The following is a 14,942-nucleotide window of genomic DNA, read 5'->3' as shown; positions in this document are numbered from 1 at the left end:
AGGAAAAATTTCAACGTATGGTAGGGGTAGGGTAGAGGTAATTGAAAGTCTACATCGAGTTTCACGCGGACGAAGTCGCGGGCGTCCGCTAGTTATTTAATAAAAGAGGCACAAAATGCATAGAGCAGATAGCTTTATTTATGTTATAATAATTATTGTTAATACATTAAAAAAACCAGCCTTATATTCATATAGTTAAGGTCGTAATTCCATTTCATAACATTTTCAATATCTGTTGGGAGCAGACGCATATCTTCTTGAAGCTGGGATCGACGTCGGAACTGTCTCGCTTCAGTTTGTTATGAAGCTGTATGTTGGAGACTATTTTCGTTTGAACAACTATTTTGTTAGGAGATTCCGCTAATATTGTTCCTAGAGCTACTAATCCTCTGTAAAAAAACGAGATCACTTTAGACATACCAAATGTAGTAAAACTACCAAAAAATAAAAAACACTGAGCCTCAGGCGTAACTGCATCGGTTCTTCAAGTGTAAAAAAAGGGATTGATTCAAAGATCTCTGAACGCCATCTTCCGGTAGTTTAAAACAATAAACAATGTTTCACTATGCCTATGGCAGCACGCATTTAAAAACCTTTTTAGACCTTACAATTGAAGTAAAACTTCTTTCAAAAATAAAAAACAAAGCGCCATCTATGAGCCTCAAGCTTAACTACATCGCAACAGTTTCATCAGAGGATAAAAAAGGATTGTTTCAAAGTTCTCTGAACGCCATCTACTGGTAATTTAAAACAACAAACACTGTTTCACTATGGCTGTAGATGGCAGCACGCATCTTAAAGTCTCGCCCGATTAGTTTTCGTAGCTCACCAAGTCAAGCGTGCCTAAAGAAATTTTAATATAGCTTAGACCTACGCTGTTATAATGTTGGTCTCAAGTGATTATGTAAAATCTTAATAACCACTATCTGGTGTTCATGATAATGACCAAGGTTGACAGATTAACATGGTCTTTGAAACTCAGGCATGTAACATAACATAGCTTTCCAACTTAAGGTTGAGAATTTTTACTGATTTCTTGGAAGAAATAAAGGCTTTGCGATTCGTAGCTCGACCATGGACCTTGCTATCTAGAGCCACATAAGCATTGGACTAAACAGGCAGTTCGTTTCGCCCATAACAGCGAGATTAGTATACTAGAGACTAGTAGTCAGGTCGAAACAAACCTAAAGTAGGCTTCACTGTCGGTGATCCTAGTCAACAAGTGCACTATACACTCCGCGAGCTCCACGCTGTCCGTCTGTTGCGCCAGCGCCACCGACAGGTTCAGGAGGAGAGATGTCGCAGCGATCTGAAACATATTATAGTATTGGAAGAGGGTAGTCTGACAAAATCGCCATAACATCAGCAGGTCTCGGATCCGTAAGTCATCACTGGCAACACTGGCACTGTTCGAAGACTTTCGTCTTAATTTTGGGTAAGGCAGAGAGAATCTCCCTCTGTCTCGAGCAGTAAATAATAATAATAATAATAATTTATTTCAGATTTCAAATCCATACATTGTTAGCATATTAGTAACATTTTTATCTTACTTATTAAATTAGTATAGTTAGTAACATTGGAAATTTTAATTATATCTTAAACAAACAATCATAAACGCTCTATAGCTACTTCCACACAGTGGCCTAGTATCGGGCAGTCGGGCCTAGCAGCCAATACCCTTAGGATGCCATTGCTGCTAGCACGTAATCTCTGTAGGATAGACACCGCTTTTTACACCTTATTGCAAAAAAGTCATTTGTATGCGCGTCTGCGAACATTTTAGAGGCGCTACAGCCTCAACAGCATCCTAAAGGCATTGTTATACTGAACACGCAAGGCGTTATAGGCCCGGCGCGTATATGTCACGCACAGGTCACCCGTATAAAAAGGACTGACAGAACGCTTTAAATAACGTAATGTTCACGTCTGCAGTGCTCCGGGAGAACCTGCGGGCAAGCATATTACCCCTCAGTAAAGCCTGTTTCATTTTGGTGGCTAAGCCACTGCTCGTAGCACTCAGTCACCTGCGTGTTGTTGTTAAGCTGTGCTAGCGAGACGAGCGCGTGCAGCACGCTCTCGCGCGCCGCCAGCACCAGCATCTCGCCGGCCAGCGCGCTGAACGCGTTCACCAGCACGCGCATCGCGAGCATCTGGTTCGCTGGGAGATTATCTGCAAAAAGTAGACATAGTAGTCATCATCATTATCAACCCATATTCGGCTGAGCTGGAGTCTCCTCCAGAGGGGGGGGGGGAGGCCAAAAGTCCACCACGCTGGCCCAACACGGATTGGCAGACTTCACACATGCAGACAATTAAGAAAATTCTCTGGTATGCAGATTTCCTTACGAAGGTTTTCCTTCACCGTTTGAAACATATGATATTTAATTTCTTAAATAAAATAAAAATGCACACAAATGAAAAGTTGGAGGTGCAGTGTCAAAACTAAAAAAAAAGTAAACTCAGGGTTGCCCTACGTTACGATAGACAAGTGACTACAGGGCATCAATCTCCTATTAAAAAGTGGATGCACAATCGGCGACCAAAAAACGTCCCCACTCGCCAACCTGCCAAACACAACTTCTTGGCACTCAATTCAAGTAGTCGCATTTGCAAATTCAACCTTAAACTCAATACTTAAGGTTGAATTTACTCTGAATTTGGGATTTTATTGAATAATGGAGTATATGTAAAGGCCTTTACGTATAATTTTCTTTACCAATAATTCTAAAACTGTCAAAGCAAAATTGGCCAGTTTTTAAGTGAATTTTTCTACATGATTGTGCGTCCTTTTATTATTAAAGGTACAGGGCCCTTATTTATTATCTACTCTTTTGTGTCGCACTATATAAATATTAACTTACCAGGTGTGAGTAAAGACAGCAAATATCTAACAAAGTTAGGTCCGTGATTGGTATCAAATATTTGACCATTGATTTCTGCGTTTCTAACCGCTAGTCTGGTGACATCCAGAACCGGGAATAATATATCTGAAAACAAAATGAAAATATTTTCATGTCAAATATCCTGATATTATAAAATGAAAAAGTTTGATTGTTAAAATAAGTCAATCTCTGATTCATTATATCCATATTCATAAAGATGGACTAAGATGTTGACCTCATTTTTTTTTAAATTAAAGTGAACTTAATGTATTTGTATCAAGGTCCACTTTACTTTAAAGAAAATTGAGTTTTAACTCTTAATTTATGTTTATAAGTATGACCTCAATATTAACAGTTTGATTGTAATAATATCTTTTGTATAACAGGCAGATTAATAACTCTCAACTCTGTTGGCGTGAAATTCTGTTTTTTACAAATCCCGCGAATACCATAGACTTTTCCAATAAACGTCTAAATAGCTAAAACAATTTTATGAATTCTTTAAAAAGGTAAGTTGAAGAACATAATATAATTTTTATATCGGAAAAACTCATGATACCCTCGGAATCCGTGAAATACAGAATTTCCCACGAACGAGTAGATTGCGAGCGTCGACTTTACACATTTGAGATTTCATGTCTTCAAGCTAAACAATATTATAGCATTAAATTTTTAAGCTCTGTAGTATTTTTTTAAGCAAAAATAGGAAAAATTATAAATCAACAACCTTTAGGCCACTCCAACATTCTCTTCAGTAAAGTTACTGTTTCAGCATTGTATATACAGTTCTGAAATCAAAATACAAATTAAGGTTATTGTATCATATTTAATGATAAAACTTCATATAATATGATCATTTATAATTTGAATCTACTCTCTATCTGGTTGTTTGAAAAGGTGATCACAGTACCATCAGCATTAGCATCACTGGTTGAAGCAACTGCTCTTAAACTCTCCAAGAAACTATCCATTTTACCTGATTTAACAATGCTTTCAATATGCTGGTTTGAGAAGACGTTCAGAGCATCACCAGCTGCTGTGACTGTGACTGAAGAAACCACTCTAAAAAATATCTACATAAAGAAACTCACCATTTCACCTAATTTGACGATATTCTCTATTTGCTGGTCCGAGAAAGCGTTAAAGCCGTCTCCCACTTTACTGTTGAATTCCTTCAGCTTATCGTGTATTGCTTTCAGGTTTGCTTGGTCGAATCTGAGGATAAGAATTAGAATTACAATTTATTAGTATTAGATTTAGAATGCCTCAGTGGTTCAATGGCTAGACTGTACAGATTCCCGGGTCTAAGTTCTGGATCGGGTTTTCTTTTTTCCAAAAAATATGGGATGATTCTCACCTGTAGTAGAGAAAATACCTCAGCGTTGCATGGCGCGTTAGGTCATCAATCCTGGTTATTATCATTAACGTCGATGATGATGATGATGATGATGATGATGATGATGATGATGATGATGATGATGATGATGATGATGATGATGATGATGATGATGATGATGATGATGATGATGATGATGATGGTGATGGTGAAAAAATTTTAAAGAAATTAAAGTAATGACTGTGCATAGTCAATATATACATGAGAATTTAGTATATGTACATAAAAACACAGGCAATTTTAAAAGAAGATGTGATTGTAATAATATTAATGTCAGAAATAAAAATAACTCTTGCACACTATACTGGATTACAAAAAATTAGTAATTTTTTTTGGGCAATTGCATACGTTTTTATAATAAACTACCACATGAAGCCACTGAAATGTCACTCAAAAAGTTCAAAGTGTTTATTAAATGCAAGCTTTTAGTAAAGTCTTATTATAGTGTTAATGAGTATTTAAATGATAAAAAGGCTTTGTGTTAAACTGTATACGACTGTGTGCTTAGTTTTAAATAAGTTTGTAAAATGGTGATAAATAAAAAAAAATAAACCTTGGCTAAGTTTGTTGTGGGCTCTTCTCGGACCAAGGCGCGTTTGGGACCCTCGTAACTTTAAATTTTTTATTATCACCATTATCTTAAATTATTACCTGACGTTTCGAAAGAGCTTGTAAACTAAGCCTATTTGAAATAAATGAATTTTGACTTTGACTTTGACTTTGATGGATGATGATGATGATGATGATGATGATGATGATGATGATGATGATGATGATGATGATGATGATGATGATGATGATGATGATGATGATGATGATGATGATGATGATGATGATGATGTTGATACTGATGACGATGACGATGATGATGGTGATGATGATGATACGTACCTGATGTAAGAGTCGTGCGGCACCAGCGGTTTGTCAGTGGCAGCGGCGGCGGCCGTGGTGTAGGCGCCGGCGCCGGTGAAGGGGTCGGCGGCGCTGGGCGGCGGCAGGCCGGCCACCGGGCCGCTGCCGGGCACGTACCGGGCCTCGCCTGTGAACGGGTCTGCGAAACTGTACACCACATACGAGTTTTACGATCATTGTCATCAGTATATTGCAAGTGTTTGTTTAACTTGTATTCAATGCAGGATGGTAAAATGAGATGGTAAAACTAGAGAATGAGACCAATTAAATTTAATTTGAAAACTTTTGGGATAATTATTCACCGTGCTAGTTTCACTGTCTGTAAGCTGTCCCATTAGTCCAATACAAGAAACCCCATAATAGTATTAAAAATGACTTAAAGCTAATTCACACCCTAGGAAAAAAAAAATTTAATTTATGACAAAATTTCAACATCTTGGTTAATTCTATTTTGTAAACATGAAGTCATTGAACTTTGATCTAGTTTAGGCTAAAGTGGATGACCTCAAAGGTACCGACAAGCCACGTAGCGGCATCGCGGCGTACAATTAGGTGTTTCAAAATACAGGGCAAGGCTGCTGATATACATTCTATATTTGTACTTCAAAAAAGAGCAATTCGAGCAATATATCAACTAAAATCACGCGAGTCCCTTCGTCAAAAGTTTAAAGAAATAGGCATTTTAACAGTAGCCTGTCAGTATATATATAACAGTATAGTTTATGTAAGACAAAATATTAATTTGTACAAACGAAAAGGAGATCTAAACCCACGTCTTACTAGACACGGGCATAAGTTAGTTATTTCTGCATATCGTCTCCAAAGAGTTAAAAAATCTTTTGTGGGTTTGGGTGTACTCTTCTATAACAAGATCCCCAAGACTGTGATGGACTTGCCAATGCACAACTTTAAGCAATGTGTTAAAAAACATTTACTTAGTCGAGGTTACTACACTATTGATGAGTTCCTTAACGACAAAGGTGCTTGGAGGCCATTGGATCAGCTTCCACCTTCACACAGGAAATAAAACTATAAGAAATTGTAATTTAATTGTTATCAAATGTAAATTGTAATACTGTATGACTTTTTTCAAAAGAGCAACTGTTGAGTTTCTTGCCGGTATCTTCTCAGCAGAACCTGCCTTCCGAACCGGTGGTAGAATCTTTACAAATAGTCAACTGACGTGTCAAAAGTGCTTGTAAACTGAGCCTACTTGAAATAAATGAATTTTGAATTTTGAATTTTCAGGATGTTCTAAAATAGTCCAGTTTTTAAAGTTTATTACAATCCTTGAATCGTACTGTTTTTTTTATATAATAACACTAATGGAGTAATGGATAATATATATTGGGTACATTATGTGGGATTAAGACCAAGGAAACTTCATAGTGTATATTCTGTGCTATAAATCTTGTTTTAGTCTTCAGTTAAACATTGTTTTGGAAAAACATATTGAAAATCGTTATTTTACGAGAAAGTACTATTTTTCATGAGGTCACTAAGCCAGGGAGTGATTGTTCTGTAAAATCAGTGGCCTACGAATATTATAAACTAAAGATTATAAACGAAAGACTAATGAGTGTCCAGTTTACTGACCACTTTGTATGAGCTATCCTAAAAAAACAGCTAATGATTCTCCAGTCTTAGTATTAAGTATATATAAAATTTGAATAAAAGTATAGCAACTTTATATAGTACAGCAAAATATAATAGAATTTTATACACACCCATTGCTTGAAGCGGGCAAGGAATCCAGTTTGGCGTTCTTTATTATAAAATTAGCAACTTCATCCAAATATCCTTGAGATAAATCGTGTCTGAAATAGTATAACAATGTACAATTATAATAGGGTAGTGGACTCATCAAATTTAATGGGATATGGAATAAGGATCCGAAATATATCGATATCAATGAATAAAAGTTAAGGATTTCTAATAAAACTTAATTTAAATATCACCATTTTTTTAAAATATTCCAAACGTCAAAAACGCTGTCGTCCATTTTGTGAAGTCACTAACACACTTCATGTACTAAACGTCGAACTAATTGTTAACTAATATTTTTGTCAAACGCTCCATTGATATGGGATTTTTTAAAGTGACGTCATGAAACAGTTGAACTGACAGATATTTGGCTCGTATTGTCAAAGACACTAAATTTTTAGTTCAAAAACTAAAATTTCCATGTAATAACGTCTCAAAAAAATATTAAAAAAAAAATTGAAGAACAATCCTACTAATATTATAAACGCGAAAGTTTGTATGGATGTTTGGATGTTTGTTACTCTTTAACGACGCTACTACTGAAGCGATTTGGCTACAACTTGGAATGGAAATAGATTTTACTCTGGATTAACACACATAGGCTACTTTTCATCCCGAAAAATCCATATGAATGTTTGTTACTCTTTCTCGCCTGGACTACTGAACCGAATTAGCTGAAATTTGGTAATGAGATATGGATTAACACATAGACTACTTTTTATCCCGGAAAAATCCATGGATCCCGAGAGATTTGAAACTAAATTCCACGCGGACGAATTCGCGGGCGTCCGCTAGTAATGAATTAATTAAGACCATTTAAAAAAGTGTCAACTAGCCTATTGGTGACACATTCAAGCTTGTTACTATTTTAGATTGAATCATCCTCAACGTCAGGTCAGATTGTAGTCAACTTATCTAACTACTAACTTGTCAGTGAACAACAAAATATAAATGATTATGAGATAGATAAATAGAAAGTGTCAGAGCATACTTGTGAATGAAGGCTTGTGCTACGACCCATGGGTCTTCATTTCTGTTGAAGGGCAGCTTTAATGCCGGAGCACCGTCCTTGATATCCACACTGAACACGAAGTCGTATTCCTGTAACATCATTAAACTGTTATATTACAAGTCAATAGTGGTAGACACAAATCTTAAAAGACTTGGCTTGGAACCAACTTTAAACAAGGGTTTTATTTTGTAACTTTTCCATTGCCTTAGGTTACATTCAAATCGTCAATTTTCGAAATTAACACTTTTTAGCTATTGACTTACGCACTTTACTTTTATCTGACGTGGTGGTTAAGTAAAGGATATGTCCTAATATTGTATGGAGGCTGGGCCTTTATTTCGAATATGAACTAAGCAGAACAAATTATTTTTATATTAAAACACCATAATATATAGGGCTTCAAACCCAAAATAAAAATTTTTTTAGAACCCCCCTTTTTTTATTACTTATATAAAATGTATTTTTTTCATTAGCTGACAATATCAATTAAGAATTTTTATTATGGTAACATGCATAACTCACACCCTGACAGATTGTCAGTGATTTTCGCGTTTAAGGCATTTCTAAAGCAATTTAAGGATTTTTTTTCGTTTACTGCTTCTCAGACTATGATTTAATGTTTTTTAACTTGTGTCTTAATGACATTTGACAATATTACATAACATTGACAGCTTACACTGGATATTAATTCTATTCCAGGTGATTTTATTAGCTGTTTTGAACACTTTTACTGTATTGTCATGTTTAATTACTAGACAAGGGAGCCAAACAAAAAAAAAAAATATCTAATTAATGCGGGTTCAAAAAATTATTAGAATAATTTTCTGAACAGCAATTTGTATCTTGTATCCGTAAAAAATACTACCGACCTGCTTATATATTATAAATAATGGGACATGTTGTTTAAAGTTATATTTTTAGAAACATACTCCTAAGTATCCCTTCAATATCGAGCGCTCATATTTGATGGAGGTAATCAACACTAAGAAAGGTTCTCTCTTAGGCTTATCAGACATGCCCAAGTAAATCCCAAAATTTTTGACGGTACATACTAATTACATATGGTTCAAATTTAATACCAACTTTTTTTGAAATAGGTTAAAATCAATATCAAACCTTTCCCTGATACATAGTCTTCCCATCACTGGGCGGGCTGGCTCCCATCACATCTCCAATCTCATTCCACGTGTTCTGTTCAACGCTCCAGGAGTAACACTTGACATTGGTGCCTCGCCTCACCAGTTTGGTCTGACCGTCTGATTTGCCCGGCTCCAGTAGCACTTCTGGGCCGGGTATCCTGAAAATTAAGGTTCAAATTTTTTAAAATAACAAAATGACCAACACCATTGACCTCTTATAATAAAAGGATGCACAATCATGTAAAAAAAATCACTTGAGAATTGGCCAATTTTGCTTTGACAGTTTTAGAATTATTGGTAAAGAAAATTATACCTAAAGGCCTTTAAACATAGTCCAATACTCAATAAAATCCCAAATGCAGAGCAAATTCAAGCTTAAGGTTGAATTTGCAAATGCAACTACTTGACAGTGCCAGAAAGTTGTGTTTGGAACTCATTAAGTGGGGACGTTTTTTGGTCGCTGACTGTGCATCCACTTTTTAATAGGAGATCGATGGTCAACACATATAAATAATAATTGATTGTTGATGTCTATATACTCGTATCTGTGTTTTCCTATACTTATTTGGTATTGTCAAGCAAACAAGCTTTTTTAAAAAAATTGTCTGTCTATTTGTCTGGGCTAATCTTTTGCTAAAGCCTGAACCGATTTTAATGGAACTATCACTGAAAGATAGTTTATTGAGCAACCTCAATGGTATTTGCGGGATTTGTGGAAAACTGAATTTAACGAAGATGAAGTCGCGGTCGGTCGCGGTCGCGCGGTTAGTCTAAATATTATAGTGATAACATTTGATTTTTGTTTCGTTTTAACTCAAAAACTACTCTACCAATTAAAAAAAAAATCTATCACTATTAGAAAGCTAAATCTTTACAGAGCAACAAAGGCTTTACTTCATAAACTATAGGTATAGGGCCTCTGCTAGAGCAAAATTAAAGACTTACTCAGACAGTTTGAAACCCCCAATCTCCTGTTGTGAGGCAGCTACAACTTTCTGCACCTCATCCTCAAACTGACTGAGGGTAGTTTCTTCCGCGTACCGGTCTGGTTCTTTGGTGAACACGCGTACTATACCGTCACTGGAACCTAAGAGAAAAAGCTCTAGTATGTATATCTAAAGCAGGTATGGGCAACCTTTGACATGTTGTGAGCCAAACTTTAGCATGCAAATGAGTTTGCGGGCCACTTTTAAAAGTAGTGAATTTTAAAGTAGTGTATATGTGTAATTTTGTGCGATAGATCAATGAAATAGTAGGAGAATTTTATATAAGTCCATATTATTAAAATAACAAAAATAAAAAACTACGAACGTTAAACACTTACACTGAAATTATTAAGACACTTGAGGAGACTTATTCGATCACTTAATTCTGTGAGTATAAGTAGTGTAATATTTTTCTATTGGGTGTTTTCAAAATGTCTTGCGGGCCTGTGTAACATATTTTCATCTTCCTAGTAGTTTCAGAGCTCGCTACAATCCCATTAGTGTAGACAAGTATACCAATATAATAGGCTAACATAATGATTAATATAAGTTATATAATAGTAATATAATTTGACGGCCTCCGTGGCGCAGTGGTATGCGCGGTGGATTTACAAGTCGGAGGTCCTGGGTTCGATCCCCGGCTGGGCAGATTGAGATTTTCTTAATTTGTCCAGGTCTGGCTGGTGGGAGGCTTCGGCCGTGGCTAGTTACCACCCTACCGGCAAAGACATACCGCCAAGCGATTTAGCGTTCCGGTACGATGTCGTGTAGAAACCGAAAGGGGTGTGGATTTTCATCCTCCTCCTTGACAAGTTAGCCCGCTTCCATCTTAGACTGCATCATCACTTACCATCAGGTGAGATTGTAGTCAAGGGCTAACTTGTAAAAGAATAAAAAAAAAAAAAAGTTACCAGTGACAATGTCCCCATTGTTTAAGCAAGTCACACTCCACACAGACTCGACAGGCAGCCGCAGCTCTCTGATGCAGTCTCCTGCTGACCACACCCTCACTGCACCGTCCTCACCGCTCGTCACAAACCCTTGTGGGATGGTCGGGTTTATGCAGATACTGGAATATTAAAAATGTTTATTAGAAAATAAATAATAGGCTATTTCACTGACTTTACTACTAAGTACTAAAATTGGCTATGTAGTTAGTCTGTACGCCGTAGAAGTAGGTGCGAGAGGATTACCAGCATAATCTCTCTATAACTTGCTTAAAGACCTTGGCCTCTCTAAAAGTGTAGCTAGTTCTATATTAGAACGAGTATCCAAAGCTTCTTTACCAGAGGATCATACCAAATTTGGCTAGGCAGGGAGAACAACACGAGAAAAGAATGGGGAGTGTTGATTGATCGTCAAGGAATTCCTTAACCCTACATTCTGTAGTCACAAGTTCAGGACTCTATTCGGAGTTTTTCTCTCTACCATGCTATGGACCCGGCACCCGCACGGTGAATCCATGGAATGCTAAGATATCATCTCTCTTTGCTTTTTACTATCACAGAATACATATTTAATATAAGTTGGTTCTATGTTCAATAGCATGTGCATGTATTTTTAGGATTCTGTACTTCAAAAGGAAAAAATGGAGCACCATCTGTCTATCAATCAAAGCCTATTTCTGGAATGGGTATTTAGTTGAAATTAAAATCATATACTCAGTTCTAATTACTCCACATACTCAGTAGTAACTTCTAAGTCTAAAAGATACCGCCATTTGAAATTACATTTTCTGTGGTATTTTTCGACACTCCATGGCAATCAAAATTTATAGGGTAGGGGTACTTACCGTTAATATTCAAGGATGAAGGAAACTATGAAGGAATTTTGCGACAGGGCGGTAAAAAGATAGAAAAACGATTTTCACGCAGACAAAGTCACGGGCGTCCACTAGTACCTGTATATGTAATTTGTGTGCCCATGAAATGTGTTGAGGCATTCTCCGTTGTTGGTCCACAGTCGCACGGTCACATCATTTGCACAACTTAGGAAGGTGTTCGAACTCGCCACTGCTAAACCTCGCACGCAGTCTGTGTGACCTGGAATAATTCTTACTTATATTATGGACTAGCAGTGACAAACATACTTACACACACACAAACTTTCGCCTTTATAATATTAGTGTGATAGCATGATTTCTCTTGTCTCGAGATATTATATTGTTTACACATGCTATGCTTCAGGAGATGTGTTTTATAATGTCATGATTCTTGTGTGTTGCTTATATTTTGCAAATATTAAATATGTGAATAAAGTAAACCTTAATAAGAAGCTTCCACTGTACTTAAAATACTATAATCACCTGTAAGTGAATTGATCTTTCCACCGTCTCTCCTCCACAAATTGATGTGTTTGTCTGCCGATGCTGTAGCGAAAGCGCCATTTGCTAGTTGTATGATGGCCCACACAGCTGCTTGGTGGCCTTTCAACACTGTTGGTGTCATTTGAGGTTTGTTCACATTCCATACTCTAGCAGTGTTATCCCAGCTTGAACTGGAAAGAGTTTTGATTGATGATGAAAAAGAATACATAAAGGAACTTGAGCTAACTTATCCTAATAACTATACAAATCATGCCCACTTGGCAAGAATACTGGCTGCATTTCCACACCGGACAGCCAGGCTGATCCTTTACGCAAAAAATGGGCCAGCCCTTCTGTCACCATTGAAAATTGAACATTTTTAATTTTAAAATGAGTCTTTCAAAGTTCAAAAAACAATTAATGATTATGATTTCATTGTTTTAATTACAAAACAATAAATGTTAAGTTTAAATTATAAATTTCAAAGCAAACTTAACTGGAGAGATGTACCATACCATACCATATAATTTAATAAATTAAAAATGAGGGTACATGAATACATTGCTAGTCACTTCACACCTAATAATAATTATAATTAACTTGTTCTTATGTTAATGAAAATAAATTTGATAAATAAACTTAGAACAATTAGATATAGCTACTATAATTTTATAGCCCTATAATTTTATAGTGATAGCCCAGTGAACCGTGATAGCCCAGTGAGCCGTGATAGCCCAGTGAGCCGTGATAGCCCAGTGGATATGACCTCTGCCTCCAATTCCGGAGGGTGTGGGTTCGAAACCAGTCTGTGGCATGCACCTCCAACTTTTCAGTTGTGTGCATTTTAGAAAATTAAATATCATGTGTCTCAATTGGTGAAGGAAAACATCGTGAGGAAACCTGCATACCAGAGAATTATCTTAATTCTCTGCGTTTGTGGAGTCTGCCAATCCGCATTGGGCCAGCGTGGTGGACTATTGGCCTTACCCCTCTCATTCTGAGAGGAGACTCGAGCTCAGCAGTGAGCCGAATATGGGTTGATGACGACGACAACTATAATTTTGAATAATATTTTAGCAGAAAGCAATACATAATCACACAATCACAATAATATTATAAATGTGAAAGTTTGTGTGAAAGTATGAATGTTTGTTCCTCCTTTGTGCTGCAACTTCTGAAGGGATTTGGCTGAAATTTAAAATGGAAACAGATTTTACAATTTTACACATAGGCTACTTTTCATCCCAGAAAAATCCATGGTTCCCGTGGGATTTTTGAAACACTGAATTCCATACAGATGAAGTTTTGGGCGTCCACTAGTTTAAAATAAATAAGTTATGAAATTACATGCATTTTCTACCTTCATTTACTAGTAAACAGTGCACAGTATGGCTTTATTATAAATACATATTGTTATAAACTTAGTAAGATTGAACTTTGTAATGATAGCTATGATCACAGTGAGATAATATGATTATAATATGATAAATCTTATGCTCAGTACATTGTTAAAAAAGACAAGTTGTAGTACAAGTTGTCTTTTTTACCAATAAAATGTAAAACAAACCTCATAAGTATGCCAGAGTCATTGCTAGGTGCTACAGAACACACAACATTCTCGTGTCCTGTCAAATGGATTTGAACTTTCCCGTCCTGCAGATTGTAGCCCAGTATAGTGTTGTCGTTGCTTCCCGTGATCACCAAGCCTTCAGGGAACGCTTCGCAGGGCGGTAACCAACAGACACATGACACGAAGTTTTTATGGCCTTTATATGTTACCACATTGACAAAGTCTTTCACTCTATTGTGGAATAAACGAAATAAAAATTTATTAAATGTAACTAAAAATGATTAGGACTTTACGTGGATTAATATCAAAAAATATTCTATACCAACCCTTCCGGGTGCCAAAGTTTCGCAGTTCTGTCTCGAGAAGATGATAATATACAAGACTCTGTAGTTGTGGCCACACATCTTACATCCATAGAATGGCCACATAAAACAGAACTCAGTTTATAATCTGGTACAGCCATGTTAAATTACTTTAGAATTAAATATAATAGAAAATAGAAATTAAATTCGAAACAATCACAATCACAACGACAAGAATTACAAATCACAACTGTCAACTGTCAGTTTGACAATAATTACAATGACAAGCTAAAATAAATTATCATTCAAGATAAGCTTCATTTATTATTGTCTTAGTATAAATAATTGATTGTACTATATGAATTAAATAATAAAAAAACCCCCTATTCAAGATAAGTATTATAATTTAGTAGTTATACAAAATACATATTGCAATTTTCACATAAATAAAATTAAAGTAAATTTAAGATAATAATTTTATTCATTAATCTTATACTCTGAATTTGTAATCAAAATACACAATATACTATTTAAATGAAATTGAAATTTTGCTACACTTCTTTGATTTAATTATGTATCGAAAATCAAGTTTCTTCATACAAACTTGAACTTAATAAAATAATTTTAAGGCACGTAACATTTTAATAAGCTCATTTTTCTTCTTTATTAGTTGA

General features: G+C 35.9%; 1 protein-coding gene across 1 annotated transcript; it reads right to left on the bottom strand.

Annotated features, from left to right (window-relative positions):
- Window positions 1–116: 116 nt before the first annotated feature.
- LOC112047480 (phospholipase A-2-activating protein) lies at window positions 117–14,520 on the bottom strand. The gene is made up of 16 exons (XM_052882701.1): window positions 14,293–14,520; window positions 13,964–14,197; window positions 12,397–12,587; window positions 11,992–12,133; window positions 11,003–11,160; window positions 10,051–10,192; window positions 9,083–9,263; window positions 7,946–8,055; window positions 6,918–7,007; window positions 5,170–5,337; window positions 3,974–4,097; window positions 3,610–3,670; window positions 2,862–2,987; window positions 2,025–2,170; window positions 1,185–1,309; window positions 117–389 (listed from the first exon to the last, which is right to left on the bottom strand). The coding sequence occupies exons 1-16, from the start codon at window positions 14,427–14,429 to the stop codon at window positions 215–217; spliced, it is 2,310 nt and encodes a 769-aa protein (XP_052738661.1). The 5' UTR covers window positions 14,430–14,520; the 3' UTR covers window positions 117–214.
- Between the last annotated feature and the right edge of the window lie 422 nt (window positions 14,521–14,942).

This window comes from Bicyclus anynana, chromosome 7, assembly GCF_947172395.1.
Source record: "Bicyclus anynana chromosome 7, ilBicAnyn1.1, whole genome shotgun sequence".
Taxonomy (NCBI): Eukaryota; Metazoa; Arthropoda; class Insecta; order Lepidoptera; family Nymphalidae; genus Bicyclus; species Bicyclus anynana.
Note: the sequence above shows the minus strand (reverse complement) of the source record. Positions and strands in the feature narration are given on the sequence as shown.

What these genes read in the sequence shown, in the direction of transcription:
- LOC112047480 (XM_052882701.1), bottom strand. Translation starts at nt 14,429, where the DNA reads ATGGCTGTACCAGATTATAAACTGAGTTCTGTTTTATGTGGCCATTCT. An exon ending in AAACTTTGGCACCCGGAAGG is followed by an intron (nt 14,198 to 14,292) that starts GTTGGTATAGAA and finishes ATTCCACAATAG; the next exon opens with AGTGAAAGACTTTGTCAATG. An exon ending in AGACTATGTATCAGGGAAAG is followed by an intron (nt 8,056 to 9,082) that starts GTTTGATATTGA and finishes ATGATGTTACAG; the next exon opens with GAATACGACTTCGTGTTCAG.